The sequence below is a fragment of the Tinamus guttatus genome, unplaced genomic scaffold (genome assembly GCF_059628265.1).
Source record: "Tinamus guttatus ecotype Peru unplaced genomic scaffold, ASM5962826v1 Tinamus_guttatus_pri_ptg000004l, whole genome shotgun sequence".
Classification (NCBI taxonomy): Eukaryota; Metazoa; Chordata; class Aves; order Tinamiformes; family Tinamidae; genus Tinamus; species Tinamus guttatus.
In genome coordinates, this window is record NW_028288538.1 from 16,116,307 (window position 1) to 16,134,531 (window position 18,225).

Sequence of the window (18,225 nt, forward strand, 5' to 3'; positions counted from 1 at the left end):
CATACCAGTCATCAGTTTATGTACAAGTTGCCATAACTTCAGCATCACTTTGAAATATTACCTGACCTATCAAGGATTTTGCTGCTCATTTTCTAGTGCTGCTGGAGCTATTAAAGTACATCGATAGAACTTAAAACTACAGCAATTTATAACTGCTTAAAAACATTCTAAACAGCTAAAATACCTGTAGTAGTCAATCCTACTTCAAGCAGGCAACTAACTCAAGGAAATTACCACAAGCTAAATCTAGCTACTGGAATAAAACCTGTTCTCCTTTAAAACAGTTCTACTAAATCTACAAGAACAGCAGTGACACTAAATTAATGTGTCACTTATTTCCCCTCCCTTGTTATTGATTTATTTATTTTCAAGTTATTTGACTCTGCTACCCTCTTGCTATAAAAGTTGATTGCTTTCACCCTACAGAGTTATATAGAATACTTGCCAGTTATTTCAAGGCACTTCATGGTAACTTTTTTCAGATATGCTGCTGCAGTCAGATCATGGTTTCTAATTTTGGTTTCAGTTCCAAGCTGTAGCACACTTAGAATATGTAATGGATACCTCTCCTTCTGAACCTGCTTCATCAAAGTTATTACAACCTTGAACATAGAAATGGCAAGAAATTCATTAAGTTTAGTAAATTCATTATTGAACTTCCTTAACTTTAATCAAGCTGTCCAGAAATTACAGCAGGCGATTATAATTAGGAATTAACTTCTCAGCTATGCTTCAAAAGTAATACTACTTTCTCTCAGACTGCTAGAGATAGGGGAATGTTTCTAGTCTCCGAGTGGAACTCCCACACAGCAGTAACCTCCTTCTGGGTTTGGAGTGGGGTTTTTGGCTTAAAGAAAAAAAAAAAAACAGATACACTACTGCACAAACACATCTACAGAGATTTAGTGAGATTAAAATTACGCAGCAGAAAACTCAGTTACGTAAAATTAACTACATGAGAGAAAGAGGGAGGGATAAAATAAAGGCCATGCTCAGATCTTCACACTTAAATACCACAGGTAGACATCCTCAAAGAAAGAGGATATCTGGATAATTTCTTGTGCACAAATAAAATATCTTAGTTACTAGCTATCTTGTGCATTTTTCTCAATATTTTGCTAGAACTAAAGATGAAGTTCTAGGTATCTCTAAACATAAATCAAACAAACAAAACAGTTTTTACTTAATTTTTCCCACAATATTACTAAGAGGAACGCTATATGGTGTGAGAAGGATTTAAGGCTCTGTTAGTACAGAACATCCTAAGAAAAGTCTGTTTTACCTTATTCGATGAATATCCCCATGTTTAAAGGAATCCCTGAACAGATGCTTAAAATGGACTTCATAGCCCATTTGTTCCGATATACACATCTGAGTGCTAGATTATATAATCATATTATTTTCTAATGGATAAATACCTCTCTGATTTCAAAATTAAGCAGCATATTGATTGCCTCATCACTTAATGTCCCTTTTCTCTTTTCAGACATTTCTTCTGGAACACTCTTATCCTGGGTCAAAACAGATTTCTCTATTTCTTTGGATTCACCTGCAGCATTCAAGAAACAGGTTAGCTTCAGGATATAATGCTACGATTTTATTAGCACAGGAAACACATACAAGTCTTTTACTCATCTAGATGGCTTAAAGTGGCCTGAGAAAGGCAAAAATTTCTACAAACAGGGCTTTGACCTTGAGGGCAGCCACAGGAAGCAGAAACGTGTTCTGACAACCAACAGCTACAGCCAGCTGAATTTGTGTATTATACTGTCAAATCCAAACTTTGATTTGCAGATAATAAAAAGCTTTTCAATATTCCTGAAAGCAAACAAACTTGACATTCAAGGCAAACAAATTTCATCTCTTACCTTCCTTTTGCAGGACGGTTTTCGCATGAGACTGCTTTTCTTCTGCTTCACCAAGATTTTCCATCAAAACTTTGAGAAAGACATTCAAATCCTCTTGATTTACAACAATCTACAAAATAGTAAACAGCAGTTCTCAGAAAAAGTTGTTTTCTTAAACTGTTCACTTGCTAGCATAGCAGAACAATGATTTCCAGCAAGAAAAGCAGTGTTTATAGCAAACTATGGCGTTTTAATTTCAGATTTATAGAGATGTACCTCCTGTTTCGTTTCAAAGTACATAAATTGTCACAAAACGCAACCACCCTGGCCTCACTGCAGCTGGTGTTACCAGACCAAATATAGGTATAGAATTCAGGTCCTCTGAAAAGAATACTTGTCAGAAAATGACTTGCTTAGAGAAGCTGTGGAATTAACAATCATAATACTGACGCAAGCTGATCCTGATTTATGGCAGGAGATAAGCAGCCCTCCTTGACATCCCTTGGAGTTTTCCCCTCTATGCATCTTATAGTTTAATAAACATGCACAGGATTTTCGGGTGTTTTTATAACACCTCATAATTTCTACATTTATATATAGATAAACCTGTCAATATGACTGAAACATACTCAGCAGCTATTAACAGACCAGTAGCTTGTTTCTCCTCCGCACCAGGAAACAACAAAGCTTAGTATTACATTCAGTATTATAAGAAGCTTCTCATCACCTTCTTTTTTTGGCAAGACTTACATTCATTGTATCCAGATGCCCTCTGATCTCCACCACAGGTATTTTGTGAAACCAAGCTGCAGCTAGGTTGCGATTAACAGTCAGGCTCAAATTAATAGGATGAAGTATCTGAATGTCAGGATGTGACAGATCGGATTCCATGGTGGCCCTAAAAATAAATAAAATTGAGGAAACATTAGAAAAAGCTCATTTTATCATTTTACATGGAGTTATATTTACTTGTTCTTACAATAACAGGTTCGTTATTTTACAGTTAGTATTTTAACATCAAGTATTTGACTCTGTCACCAATAGAATTTCTAAACAAGCAGATTAACATCTTACAGAATATTAATATTACCAAGTCGTTAAGATATTATGACACAAAGCTCACTTTACCTAGACAGTTTGAGCTGTGTCAGCTGCACATCCATTCTATCAATGACTGGAGGGAGTGAACTGCCTTCTGCAGACACCAAGCTAAACTGGTTCTGAACCTTGATCAGGCCAAGATCTATTACTATGGCATTAAGAGAAACTGAGGATTGAGGAATGACAATAACTGGCGCTTTCAAGTGAATGTCCATTGACAGTCGAAAACTCCTCTGAGCCAGATCTTTTACACTGGTAGCAGCCTTTTCTGCAGCTTGGACTGTGGCAGCACTCAGTGCCTCTTTAGCTGTTTGAAAATTGTTCAAAAAGGTCTGTAACGAGAGGTTGAAGAGAAAGGAAATACATTGCTGTTAACAACTTCAAATAATTGCTCTCTCATTTTATAACCACCACAATCGGTATCAAACAGGGCTTCCTGCTGTATTAATCTTTCGTGGGAACAATGTCATCTGTCATAACCTCTGCTAGTCCAAAACAAACGTATTAACCAGATTCCATTGATTTTAAACACATCTGCTTTTCCTTTATTAGCTCAAGATTCCTTTATCTCAGTAGCTTCTAGGGACATATTATTTTTTAAGAGTCTGTCATTGCCTCCAGGGAGTAATAATTCCCATTAAAATCATTACTGAATGACAGGAAGCACAGAAGCACACTGCTTTATAAGAAAAGCCAACATTAGGACACATGGCAAAGGAAGGGACATCTACAGTTCGCATGAGTTTTTCTGCCCTCAGAGCAATGGAACCTCTGAAGTTGGCTCAGATTTCCGCCCCCCTCATTTCCACTCCACAAAGATTACAAAAAACTTTGCCTAAGAAGCAGAAGAGGGAGAAAAGCCACACATTCTTGCACAGTGGTTTTTTTGTTTGTTTGTTTGTTTTTAAATTAAATCAGCTGGAAAGCTTATTTTATCCAATTTTTCAGATAGCACTGAAAACATTAATTTCACTTTTGTTTTTTTTTTAAATACTGCAGTTTCCAAAAGGATTGGAAGGAAGGAGGGAAGAAGGAAGAAGCATAAAATACACAAAGCAAAAAAAATCTCTTACCAGAAGAGACATGAGAAATTTGTGGAGGTACACTATTTGAATACAGCCTACTTTCAAAGACACAGTACCATCCACTTTTGACATATCAGCATAGGCTTCCCCCTCAGTAGCATATGGATATAATGCCAGATTGAAACTGAAAACTTCATCTCCTACTATAGATACGGCCTAGAAAAAGAGAAACGTATGATCAAACTATTGCATGACAAGAATTTTGCTATCAGCTGTTTCTCAAAATTCTTAACATAAAAATAAATCAACCAAACAAGCCCTAGACATATTAGTGTATCGGATGCAAAAACTAGACATTCCATCTTCTAATATAAAAATCATCCTTCAGCATCTATCTTACTTGCAAAGATGTATTCACTTGAATTTTAAAATGCAGGGAAAATAACCTTCAGTGATCACCTCTGATGCAAATCACCACCATAGTAATTCATCACTTGAAAATTCAAGGGAAATAAAAGATCTTCTCACATTCAGCACAAGCCCTAAAATAGAGTCTTTATTATGGAAAAGTTCTGTCTTCTCAGTATTGAAATTCAAAGAGCTCTATGAAAAAGGCACATTGAGAAGAAGGAACTTCGAGCCTAGTGGTTGTAATATTTACAATCCAAGTCACATAAAAGCAATACCTTTTTATGAAGGGTCCTTGAATCAACATCTGCAACAATTATGTCTTTCAGCCGGGCAAAGAGCACAGTGCGACTTGGCTGAAGTAGAAGAGATGAGTCAAGACCTGCACAGTAAAAGGAGAGAAATAGTTAGTACTGCATAATGAAAACAGCACTTCATTTTGTGCGAGTACATTATATGACTTGTATATTACATTACAAGATTACAGTTGAGTTACTAGTACTTGCTGTGAACCTTAATTACAAGATCAGTTACTACTAAGAAAGAATTTAATACCTTGTATCTTGATCTCTGCAATGTTCTTTTTTTCATCACAAATATTTAAACAGAAGGCATCCAGTTTGGCAAAAAGCTTGAAGTCAAAGATATCCTTATCCTTAGAAATTCTAGCTACTAGAAAAAAAAGGGAAGAAAAAACTTAAAATCCTCAGAGTACTGGGCTGACTGTATTGACCTTTTTTTTTTTTTTTTTTTTTTTTGTAGAAAACAAGGCTGAGTCAGCTGAATACAAGTTTCTTTCATCACCATTAGCATGATGGAGTCCGTAATATTCCATCCCAACCTACAAGCTCTTCTCTGATGAGAACGTTATAGATAGGAGTATAATAAGTCTGGGTTTGCTTACACCTCTGTATTTGATACTATTGCCCCCTAGCAATAAGTGCCTATTCAAACCTTGTCCTGACTGTGGCTGTAAAGAGTAAGATGAAGTGAGGCACCAGCTGTGAAAAGCGAGCTTTGGAGAAAAGGCCAGGAGTCTCTACACCCCACTGATGGTCTCTATTTTCACTAACCAAAAGTAACAGAGCTAAATACTTTTACCAACAGCTTATATGTTTATGGGTTTTCTTAAACCATGCACAGCAGGTTTTCCTCTGGGTTGCAGAATCAAGCAGAATCAAACCAGGTGATCTCAATTTAAGTGATTCAAATCATTCACGACTAGAACACCTCACTTAAAGCTTGTCAGATGCTTCAGTTACACATAATGTTAAAACAAGTATAGCAGTTCCCTCTGGGTCAATTGTTTCAAGATGTAAATTTTGTTCCAGTGCTACAGGAGCAGCAAGATTTTCATTAGGCTCGCAAAGAACTCAATTACTTCTTACAAATTTTATACTTAAATTGTCTAGTTCAATATCATGGCATAATTAGCAAACTACTGTTTCTTTCCTTTATTTCACCAAGACCACTAAGACCCATGCTGCTATCTGAGACCTCTAGGTGGGCAGAAATTTCATTTATTCAAGTCCAAGTCTGAAAGGGCCTTGAAACAAGAATAGAAAGCTCACTTAAAATGAAAAACTTAGTTTCACCTATTTTTTGAAATCAATCCTCCAGAGAGCCACTCTGTCACATAAGTTTTGATTCTCAATCCACCCTTCAAAGTTAATAAAATTAGTACTAAGTTTTCCATAATATATGAATTTTACCTTTCTTAAATCTAGCATCCTCTTTTTGCTTTTCTTCAGTAGTTGGTGTGTCTTTTCTACTTCCATCGCTTAGTGGAGTAACAGATGCTAGAAAACTGAGAGCAGACAGAAGGGCCTCTGTATGCAGCATCAGATTTAATGATGAAAAGGTTACCTATTGAAAACATGAGACTCCATGTCACAATAAAGTAAATTACAAGAACAACGAGTAGATTGATAACAAAAGGAATTACACATAAGCATTTCTGAGAAAGAAAAATCATGTTTTACTAGCAATAAATTGTCAAAAGCAGCTTTCTGTAAAGCAGAAGAACCTTAAGCTTAAAAATAAGTGAAGCTGACAAAGGCATAACAGTTGTAACTATTAAGCTATAATCTCCTCCATACAAAAACAAAATTATACAAAATGAAATTAAAACCATGAAAAGAGAAGAAATTGCTTATCTCTCAGATGACAAATTATAAAAAATACACCTACAGAAGTCTCATCTAAAACGGAATTCAATCCTCCCAAACAGTATGCTCTGACAAACTCTGAGTCATTCTTAGATACTCCTGCAGTAATACTATATCATTTTATATACATAAAAAGTTAAATAACAGGCAACTGCCGTGCAAATGTTCAGGATAGAGGCATTTCTCAACAAACTCACTAAAAAAAGTCCAGAAGGGGGATAAAGCCTGCCTTGTAAACTAAGGAAAGTTATTTTCTACTTGAATAGGCTTAAAGTGGGAATACTTCAAACCTGATTTTTCCAGATGCCAAAGTCTCAGTAAAGACCTGCTAAGATACATCTCATGATGCGGGGAATATTAAGTTCTCCCATAAGGTTAACACAGGAAACTCAACATATATATTCACCTCAATGGCACCAGAGTTTTGTTCCTGAAGCAGCTAATTGATACTCCAAAACGACAAGGTGACCACTGGAGTATTTCAGCATCTTCAGCACTACAATACCAAAAAGGTGCCAGGCAAATTATCTTTGCCAGAAAAGGAAAAGACTTCTATGGATCCACTATGCTTTCCATAGTAGACACTTGACTTACATGATCTCACACAGATGAGGGTGATTAACCACTCTTTTTTCATTTGACTTTTATCCACATGAGCTAGCTACCCCACTTCAACAGAAAACAGGAAAAGCTAAAGGCACTCACTTGAATCATCTGTTCAGTGTTGTTGAATGCTGTCTGAAAGCTTGGACCATTTCTGTCAGCCTGAAAATAATAATTATGGAAGGTTAATAGTAAATCAAACCAGGCACTGCACTTTTCAGAGGATAAAATGAGTCTTCTCTGAAGAGTAGATTTAAGACTGAATAAGAAGGCTATAAAAATAAAACTCTTATATATACCTTGATATATTCCACCTTCAGGAGGTCTAAGCCAGGTTTATCTGAAGAACTAATCAGATGAAGGGGTGATTTTTTACCTGTAACATACCACACAAAATACATAATAATTAGACTGTCAAAGCATCAAAGAACTTGTGCCTCTAAAAAAAGGAAGTAGCTTTCTACACATTGTTTTAAAGTAGGCTGCGCCCCTGAATCTCACTAAATGGTTTCTCTGAGTTTTCAGTGCAACATGGCAAGCCTGTCCCCATTCTGTATCCAAAGATTAAGCACTAGACTATTTAAGTATCTAATGAGCATTCAGGCGGGAGTCCAAAACGTATCACCTGCAGTCATCAGACAACTGTTGCCAATAGAAAGTTGAATAGTAAGTATTGTATCTTTAAAACTATATCAGTATTAAAGTGAAAAAATAGACAGGAAAGACACACTTTCAGACTAATAGATATAAACATATAGTATTATACTTCTTTAATATCTCATTACCTTCAATATCATAGTAATCCAAACTAATTTTCTTCAAGTAAGATACAGCAGTTAAATTGTACGTTCTGATCGTAGCCTCTGTCCCAAGATGCATTACATCAAACACAAGGACTGTTTCTTCAGTTTTCTTTTGCTTGGTAAGTTCTATCAAAACCTACATGTGCAAGAAATACATAGTTATGGTATTATAGTTATCTATTGTATTACAGATACATAGCTATATATTGTGAATAATAGATATGCGTATGATACACACATATATTTCTCTATATGTAGCTATACATAAATATATAGACTATATTATATATATACAGAGATATATGTATTATATATAAGTATAATACTATTGTGTTATATTATAGTTATCTGGTATGCTCATCCCGCAAAACAAGACTAGAAAGGGAAAAAAAATACTTAAACAGCAGTAACATTAATACCTTGCTTGGTTTATTAATTTATTTATAATTAAGAAGTTAAAGAAAAAAATTTAACTGAATATTTGGGTGTGAAAAGGGAGAGAATTTTGCATCACAGAAATCTTTTGGGGTTTCCTTCTTTTAAGTGACCTGTCTGACATGTATTTTATTCCTCTACTGCAGCACCTGTTTCAAATTACAATTTAGGGGTTTCCTGATAGAAAAAGCTGGTACTAAATCTGTGAGGTTTTTTATTTCTTGATGAGTTTGTGTACTTTTTTTCTTAGTGGCTATGTCGCGTGTCCAACTAGTAAAACACTGGTAATAAAATATGAGGGTGTTTTTTGTTTTGTTTTTAAACATATTCTGCATGTTGAATGTAAGAGTTTAATTAGAGAGACACATACCTCTTTAATTTCAAACTTCACTTGAAGATCTGTCAGTTCCTCTTGAGCAGGTTCTTTATTTTTTATTTCTTCCCCTTTGATTAGGGACCTGCTAGTAGATTCAGAACGTTCTTCAACATCAAAATATTCTTCTTCGGAGTCTACAGAACAGATATGACCTCCTCCTTATTAAAAGGATCTTCCAGAATCAGGCATGCATCTCCTACCCTCTTTCTCATGCCAGTATAACTTTAATCTGATCGATGAATTTAAACATAATCTTTCGAAGTTTTTTTTTTTTTTTTTAGATTTATACTGCTTTCTTACCCATTGAATGTAAATGTGTAAATGAAGAGAAAAGGAAAACTAAAACCACTAAAAAGGAAACCTCTAGAGTTTAGCTGCATCATTAAAGGTTAAAGAATCCATATAAGAAAGAAAAACTGTAGACATTTATAATATCAATACATAAATCCACTTGCTAGCCCAGTTCTGTACTTTTATATAAAAGCAACCTTTGCTAGTGCAAAACACTCAAGAAAGTACTAGCAGGGACACCTTCTCCACTAGCAGGACAGCCTTTCTCTTCCGGATGCTGGCTATTTATGCAAGGCCACCTCCTTTAGACACATTGAGGAATGTTCCAGACGCCCTCCCACTTCTTGCCATACGGCAAACACAACACAGAACTATGCAAGTACATCCTACACAAAACCCTGAAGGGCAGCAGCAGATCACTGGTTAAGGAGGCTATAAAGTAGTTAAGAAACAACAGGTTCCTCAACACTCTGCTCAGAGAGGTATCCTGTGACACCTCCACAGCTAAATTAGTATGCTGATAACTTCTTAATACAGTCTACTTACCTTTTGTGAGGCTGCTAATGCAGAAGCTTCATACAGTGAAGTAATCCCCCCAAAATAATGTGATAGTTAAAAAAGCAAATAGAGGATTTTGAGGTGATGTCAGCACCTTATTCAAGTCTTCCTGTTCAATGAAAGTTAATCACCCTCAGCTCTGTTGCATCCAATACATGTTTTAAGATCAACATTAGGCAGAACATTTTAGTTATTCCATATATTTTGACTTTCTACTTTTACAAACACTTATCTGCAGTGTCTTACCTGAGTCTATTTCTGCAAGCAACTGTGGTGTATTAAGTAGGCCTTTGCTAACAGGGATTGTGGGAATAGCTGATATCTGAAGGAGAAAAAAAAAAAAAAAAAGACTATTTTAAGTTTTACATAACCTAGAATGTTCAATCAAATTTCCACCTGAAGCTGTAAGCTTCACTTTTCATACATTTCCTATAAGAGCAATATTTTCCAAAAAATATACTCAAGTCAGCAGGACAAAGGCCCAGCTAGCCCGGTTTGTTTAAGTCCAGCACGGTAAATCAGGATGGACACACTTTGGCAGTTCAGCTGAAAACTTAGAGAGCTCTTACAAAGAACATGACAGTCACTAGCAGGAACACGTTAATCTTATAACAATCATTTTAATGATGATAAACTTTTGTTTCTTCCCCACCTCCCCTGCCATAGTCAGCATACCTTTGTGCTTGGAATTGACATAGAGGATTTCTCTGGCAATGGAATGCTATCGATCAGATGGAAAATTGCATTGATTTTCTGATCAGAAAGTCTGACGTGCACCAAAGGAAGCCCACCTGACACTTTAAACCTTAAAATCAAAACCAAACACACACATACACACAGAAAAGAGATAATGAGGAGAAAATGATTACTGAAATAAAGCTCAACATTTGAAACTTCTGAGTATTAGCATAATCCAAAAATTTGATTAAGGCCAAGTACGTAACAATTCTCAGTTTAACATCTTCTTAATATCTATCTATATATATAAATCATCACAGGAAAGCCAGCAATTCAGTATTAAAACAGATGCTGGACTCCAACAGTATAGTTAGCAACCAGTTGAAATGACAAGAGAAAGATCAGAAAAGGAAAAAAATTAAAAATCCACAAAGCAGTAGGCTACCTTTATTTCCTTCTTACTGAAAGATGTAAAATTAATGCCTTTAAATTCAAAGGCGTAATTAAAGATTCAAGAAAAAACGTACCTCGCTTTTCCATAAGCACCAAGTAATAAAAAGAATTATAAATTATTAAAAAAGCATGTAAAATACATTACTTGGCCATCCTGGTGTCGTTATCAACCATTGATTTTGCCAACTGTACATGAATATCCATAGGCTGCAATACATGCAAAGTTGATGGATGTTGGAATCGAGCTTTCTTCCAGTCTTCGCCTGCAAATGTTTAGATAATGTAGATGAAAAAAAATATTGCTTGTTAACTGCCTTAGTTAACATGTAAAGATAACCAAGTAGCATTACTAGAAAAAGTTAACTCAGAAATCCTACACCAGTTAGGTGGAGTATTTTAAAAGCTTTTAAAAGCAATAGCCTTTATTGTAAAAATATTAAGTAAAAATAAAAGTCTATGCATTTATGTTGCTTGCTGGCAAAGTAAAAAAAAATGATCAAGTGAAAAATAACAAGCAGTCTTTTTCAAAGAAACTAATAAGAAAAATAGTGTATTAACAGATGTAATTTAAAATCATTTAGCTGTGCTAATTTTAATATGTCTTTGGCCAGTGCTAGTTTTGATTTGCCTCTTCTCTTTTAAATAACATACTTATTACATAATCACTATTTTGAATAAACAGCAACCATGTTGTTACCTGCTCTGACGAAAAGAAGTTGAACATTTTTTATTTCCACATCAAACTTGTCATAAGCTTTGTCCATAATCTCCTCCAAAGATGGAAAGCTAGATGCTTGACTACTGCCTTGATTTATGCTGTTCAGCTAAACACATACGTGACAAGAAAAAGATAAGGCTACTACTTACATAAACATGCTATTAATTCCAGTGAAGACAAAAGATGATTTTGATTTTTACAGAGATCTTAATTTATTTCAGACCTTATTCGAGAATGATAAGCAGAATATGTTTTCATAAGTTTTAACAACTCATTTTGAGTTATGCAAAAAAAGTTGAGCATTAGTTAACAAATGTTTCCTCAGGAAAGTACAACAAAAACAACTTAAGATTTTTGAACACTGATGCAGCTGCTGATAACCGGAATGACTTTGTAACAAGTATCTTAAATAAAACTACATTCAAACAAATGACCATCTTCACCCTTCAGGAGAAAGACGACAGCTGTGTTGAGAGTGATTTGTTCTTTGGAGCTGAAAGAGAGAAGCCATTTACACACCTGAAATGTACCGAAGTCCAAAATCAGCAAGTCTGATTTCTCATAGTAGAAACCAGTCTGTGGCACCACGAGATAGGAAGGTTTCAGATTGATCTTCAACTCAAGGACTTTCCGCATTTCAATAATGTGTGCTAATCCTTAAACAAAAGAGACGCACTAAAATTGACCTTTCATTCACAGGTAAAAAATTTCTTCCATTCCACACATAAAAAGGTGTTGTTTATTCAAAAGAAAATATATCTTAACATTTTATTGAATTCTCATTGAATTCCCATTAAACTAATGGTTCCTCCTCATAAATCATCCAGGTCAAAAAACGCAGAAAATAAAACACGATAGAATACTATAAGATTACATTCTTTTTAGACTGCCTTCTTAAGCAGAGTTCTGAAAATCCTTAAAAAAAAAAAAAAAACAACAACAACAAAAAAACCCCTATATTCCAGATTTCACATAAGAGATGATATTCATATTATCATCCTACCTGTAGCAGTTCTTTCCTTAATTTCTTCCAATTTCATTAATGTGGCTGTTGTTAATTTTTCAAGATCCATTCCCTTACTTGTCTGGAAGAATTCTATCATTGCATTTATTGTTCTCTTACATGAAAGAGAGAGACAGAGAATTATCAGTATAAAATTCACTCACTCAGTAAAAAATCCGAAGTACGACATACAAATTGACAGCAGAAGAACAGGTCAGGGGAAAAAAAGAAATGGACAGTCAGAGAAAAAAAAATTCTATAGTTCCTACTCACTGCATCATATTTTATTTCCACAGGCTGCGATTCAATAGTAAGACTCTGGTCAGCAGTACTATCTTCTGGGTTAATATCAAACTCTATCTTAAGTAGAGAAGACCTCTTATCCCCTATGGAAGCCACGAGGGAAGGTACAATGTTTTCTTGTCGCAAACCTGTAATATACCAGTTTTCAAGCTTTGCTTCCACCCTAAAGTAGACAAATAATTAAATATTATTTAAGTATAGTAGAGAATCCAGTTCTATCCAGAAAAGGCATACAAGATGAGAAAGCATTTGATAAAGGAAAACATAGAACCAAATTAGCTACCCAGGACTAGTGTACCACACAGGTAAGAAAAAGTTACATTAATAAATACGAAAAATAAATTAAATAGACTAGTTGTTCACAGCTATACTGATATTTTCTTTTTATAGCCAGTCAGCTGAGAAATGGACGAGTCAATATACAATAATGCACTGTCCGAGAAAAAAAAAAAAGGAAAAAAAAAAGGATAGAGTCAGAAAAGAAGTGATACCAAGGTAATAAATTACTTTATGGCTTGTGCTCCTGGACGCTGTGATATTTTGGTACTCAGGTCGATTATCTGTACTTTAAGAGTTTCTGGCACATTCCTGTCTTCTTTAATTGTAAGAGAAGTACTTAACAGCTTCAGTGTCACAACATAGGCAACATACTAACAAGGACAACAAAGAAAATGGAGATTAGTTATCTTAATGTGAATGATTTATCAGAATTTCTCATTTAAATTAATTATGAAATATAGTACTTGCAGCTATTTCAGAAGCCAAAGGTAGTGGATACAACCCCATGTAGGAAGCTTAGCATAAAGTCTTCACTTTCATTCAAACTCGATTGGTCACTTTGGTAATATAAAACAGTTATTTCAAACAATGCAGAAAGTATCTAACCTGTATCTCTTGTGAGGAGACAGAGCTGGTCTTTTTTAAGCCGTACAGAGAAGTGTAGGTAGGCTACACTTGGAGCTAGCGAGCTCAAAAAAAATAATTACAGGCCTACCAAAAAAATGTATTTTAAAGTGTATTGTGCAGATGTCTTTATTGTTCTTGCTGCTGAATTGTCAGGTACTGCCCTTGTGAAGAAGGTGTATTTGCCTTCCTGAGAAAACTACCATTTGGTGGCCTTGTCAATCACAAACTTAAGAACTCAACAACATTCCCTGCCTGAGCTCAGAGCCTGCACATTTCTTCACTGTACTGAGAGGTATGAAACCACCTTTATAAGTAATAATTTATCCAAAAAAGGAATATAAATTCATCCACACAGGGAACAAGGAATGGTGAAACAAACAGAAGAAAGTAGCAGTACTGGACACTGTTTGGACCATGTCTCCTCTATGCAAGAGACACTTGCTGCTGCTCTCAAACTCTCAGCTGCACAGAGAATGGGATGTTGCCACTCTAGTAATTCTGAGCTTCCTTGTCCGATTCACATGCAGGATTAGGATTAAATTGAATAAAAATATACAAGGTTGAAACGGGTTTTTTTGGGGGTTGGAAGCAGGTTTCATGAGACAAACAGAAAGAGAATGAGGGAGAAGGGCACAGGAAAAAATGATATCCTACCTAAAAGAAACACTCCTAATGTAATAAAATAAATGCTTCTGTAATGATGGCCAACCCTAGACCAAGCCAGCAAAGCCACCAGTCATGTCGACATTTAAAATTACAGTGGTAAGAGCATTCAGGGAAAAATGAGTATACTGAGGGAATCCTTAACATTTGGCATTTTCTTATTTTTCTCCTTCCAAGCTTTCTTTCCATATGCCCTTCCTAAAATACCATGCCTAAAGTTTACCTTCAATTCCTTTGATTAATAATCAAAAAAAAACTTTTCTTTTTTTGTGATCCCCTCTGTACTTTCAGTATAGACTGGACTTGCACTGACACATATCCCATGAATAATTACTTTTATTAAGGCTAATGAAGATCAAAAGTTGTTTGTTCGTGTTTTTGTTTGTTTGTTTCTTTTTTATAAACCAACCCCAGAGAAGTTGCCTACCTGTTTTGGTAAGGAAAGGTGATGGGAGCTGTCGCTATACCCAATAGCAGTAAAAAGCTTCGCTTTCTCTTCAGGTGTCATTATTTCATCAATAGCTTAAAGATAAACAAACCCATGCATTTACACTTTGATTAGTAACTGTAAGTGACCTCCCCTTAACACATCTACTGCCTTTTACTCAAGTTTGGATGAAACACCAAGCTTTCTTCTGATTGTTCATATTGCTGAAAATTCAGTAATATAAAATTACGTACACTGAACCAGTCTTTTTACATGGTGTTAAGTATGTTGCACAGACATCATCATTTATATTGCAAGAGGACCCAAAATTCCCAATAATCAAAACGGCTTTGAGGAGTACTTTAAAACTATGGAAACTTCTGGCTGGGAGAGCAGGTCACCCGAAGAACACAGTATTGTGATTCTGAAATGTTTAGGGTCATTTCAGAAGTATGTCTTATTTGGCAACTCAGCAATCATTAACGTCAGGTTAAAACAGAAGAGGAATCACTACTGCATGGTACATCCTCTGTCTTACTCTATTATCCTGTGGAGTAGGAAGCACAACATATACCAGCTTGCTTCTAACTACTTTTAAAAATCTTAAACTGTATATAAAAATAGTCTATTTCTGCTTCAACCTACTTTCAGGGACCGATGACTCTTCATCTTCTTTTTTTCTAGATTCTCTCTTACCCCAGAAGCCACCAAACCAGCCTCCACTTTTTTTTTCTACTTCAGTGGTTTTCTTCTTCAGTAATTTTTGTCCTGATCTTACCATCTTAAAAAAAAAAACCCACAGACATTAAAATACAGAATAATACTATTTTTACATAAGTAATATATGCAAAATGCTGATGAAGCAGACATTTAATTGAGAGACACGAATACCACACCTGCAAGAGATTAAGAATGCTTTGATTTGCACACCAGATAGAAACAAAAAGAGGGGCTAAAGGAGAAAGCAAGTGTCTTATTTTGCCTGGCCTTTCTCTCTCATTTAGTGTACTCCACTACCATTTAGACTAGGAAAAGAGAAGAACTACATGCAAAAAGAAGAAAAGCAGGAGGAAGCAGGAGGCAATTGCATTTCTTAAATCCAGTTTGTCAGTATAGTTACAAACCTGAAGATTGATCCTATAACAGTATTTTGAACTTTTTCACCACATCATACTTGGTTTTTAAACTGGAAGTCTGACTAGAAACACTCCAAAAATAAGCAACATCATGTTTTCTATTTCATCTTCATTTTATACACATCCCAGAGGTACTGACAAATACTAATGGTATATTGCCATGGAGGCTAATTTTAACGCTAGGCATGTTCTCAGAAGGTCTCAGCAGTGCTTTTTCAGAAGATTAGTCTGAGCTTCTGCAGCGTGCGCTACGTGTTTTTGGATCTCAGCTGCAGATACAGCAGTTTTCCTACTGTTATAACAAGAACTCAGTGTTAATAGTGATTTCTTAAGTCCAGTGCAGCTAGTGACTTCATCTATCTTTTAACTGTTTTCTCATAGTGTTTCTCTGGTTAGATTGTCCAGCCTCTAAAAAGGGACCAGAATATATGAGGGTAGACAGTATGGGAAGAGCTGAACATGTGAGATCTCACCCAGTGACAGTACCACTCTTGAGATAACAGAAGTTAATGAAAAGAAGGAGGAAAGATAGAAAAAGGGAGAAAAAAAATAAAACAATTCAATCACCACATTAGATAATGGCCTGAGAAGTATGGAGAGTGGGAAGCAACAGCACAATGTACACACACATACTTCCTACTTGGATGTTTTGGAACTGGATTCCAATTGGAAATTAGTTTAATCCTGTCCTCTAAACAGGAGACTTACCTTCTCTCCTCTGTCTAATCATACTCTTGCTACTATAAAGTTTTTCAAAATATTCTCACGACAAAACAATCTTCTCTGAAGTGTTACAGTATTACAGAACAGAATTTATTTCTTACCTCAACTTGTGCTTGTTGTCTTGCTAAAATTATGTTGAAGACATCAAGTTTTCTTTCCAGGTCCTGTAAAGTGTATTGGGAAATCATTTATTTCTAAATTAAAAATAAATAAAAGCTCTCCCCTACCACTCCTCTACTAGCCTTTTCAGATTCACCCTCTAAAAATCTTTGTTAACTTTCTCTTTTCTTTCAAAGGTATACCTGCTATAGAAGTTCAAAGATAAACTTTCAAAGACGAAAGAAGATGAAACCTGATGCACAAGTCTTAACTGTTTTTAAATAGATCAGTTTTGCACTTCAGTAAATACAGAGCTCATAACCAAAAGAGGTTAATTTAAACAGCATTTCACTACTATTTTTTTTTCTTTCCACAAAAGGCTGCTCTGCACTCCAATTTTCAGATTAGAACTATATTTCCACAGTGCTCTTATGTGCTTATGTAGTAAAAAATCACCAGCCACGATTACTGTCATGTATAAATACATGACTTAATAAAGCCCCCAAAACATGCATGCTTATCAGCAGCTTTTGAGTGTTAGCACGTTGAATATCATGTTCAAGGTGAATTTAACTTACTCCAGCTTTATCTTTGAAATGCTTTTCTTTGAAAGAGCTTATCACCATTGAGGTTGGTTCAGGCTTTACACAGAAATTCAACAACAGAACCACTGCATTTATTTCCGATATGTACAGCTCTAACAAAAACACATATTACAGACTCAACACTCCACTGCATACTGTGCAAATATTTGTATAGCTACCCATTACCCCCATTTATTTCAAAACATACTAAAATATTGCGAACAAATCAACGGTCAGGAAAAGAGAGCCTTCTTGTGGTCTTAAAGAGCCATACTTACTGATTAAAGACGTAGTTAAAAAATAAAGGAAAAGAAAAGGAAAAAAAAAAAAAAAAAAAGGAAAATTTCAGTAGTGAAACAGGAACTATAACTATTGAACTAAGAAATATACTGCCATAGTAACACCACATACCTGAATCTGCCTCTGTGTTTCTTCCGACAGTTTACTCTGTGCCAGCTTGCTCTTGTACACATTTTTATAACTCTTCAAAAGTTGCCTATGCTGTTTTATGCTACTCCATGACCACATGTGAGTACGTCTTTTGATATGAACTTCAAGAATACTGTTACCTGCGTATTTCCACCTACAATAAACCCACATTTGTGAGGAACTTCCTATTTCATTTTGTGCATTACAACTTAAAATAAAATTACCGATGCAGCTAATCAATATGCAAATATTTTGTTCACAATTTGCCATGAAAGTAACCTTGCTTATAAAGACAGTTTAATCGTTTCACCATCACTTTTGTAAGACAGACTCATATTTAGTAACTGAAGGACTGCACATCAAATTATCTATTGATGGTGCATACATAATTTTGGGCTCTAACAGCATTAAGTACAGAGTCATGAAAACTAAGGCACTCTGATCAGTATCAGTTCAGTATTCCTGAAAAAATCCAGAGTATTTATCAG

At 35.3% G+C, this 18,225-nt stretch overlaps 1 protein-coding gene across 1 annotated transcript in view; it reads right to left on the bottom strand.

Moving 5' to 3' along the window:
* VPS13C (vacuolar protein sorting 13 homolog C) overlaps positions 1–18,225 on the bottom strand; it is a 72,556-nt gene that overhangs the window by 38,323 nt on the left and 16,008 nt on the right. Inside the window, exons 15-39 of the mRNA XM_088520597.1 lie at positions 17,720–17,891; positions 16,727–16,789; positions 15,412–15,547; positions 14,767–14,861; positions 13,278–13,420; positions 12,741–12,933; positions 12,468–12,582; positions 11,984–12,120; positions 11,444–11,570; positions 10,892–11,009; positions 10,291–10,420; positions 9,862–9,937; positions 8,761–8,900; positions 7,938–8,091; positions 7,452–7,528; positions 7,255–7,314; positions 6,094–6,247; positions 4,937–5,053; positions 4,660–4,763; positions 4,022–4,189; positions 2,976–3,280; positions 2,598–2,745; positions 1,869–1,977; positions 1,419–1,549; positions 446–602 (exon numbers count right to left, since the gene is read on the bottom strand). Coding sequence (XP_088376723.1) covers positions 446–602; positions 1,419–1,549; positions 1,869–1,977; positions 2,598–2,745; positions 2,976–3,280; positions 4,022–4,189; positions 4,660–4,763; positions 4,937–5,053; positions 6,094–6,247; positions 7,255–7,314; positions 7,452–7,528; positions 7,938–8,091; positions 8,761–8,900; positions 9,862–9,937; positions 10,291–10,420; positions 10,892–11,009; positions 11,444–11,570; positions 11,984–12,120; positions 12,468–12,582; positions 12,741–12,933; positions 13,278–13,420; positions 14,767–14,861; positions 15,412–15,547; positions 16,727–16,789; positions 17,720–17,891 — 3,329 coding nt within the window. The remainder of the gene's footprint in view (positions 1–445; positions 603–1,418; positions 1,550–1,868; positions 1,978–2,597; positions 2,746–2,975; positions 3,281–4,021; positions 4,190–4,659; positions 4,764–4,936; positions 5,054–6,093; positions 6,248–7,254; positions 7,315–7,451; positions 7,529–7,937; positions 8,092–8,760; positions 8,901–9,861; positions 9,938–10,290; positions 10,421–10,891; positions 11,010–11,443; positions 11,571–11,983; positions 12,121–12,467; positions 12,583–12,740; positions 12,934–13,277; positions 13,421–14,766; positions 14,862–15,411; positions 15,548–16,726; positions 16,790–17,719; positions 17,892–18,225) is intronic.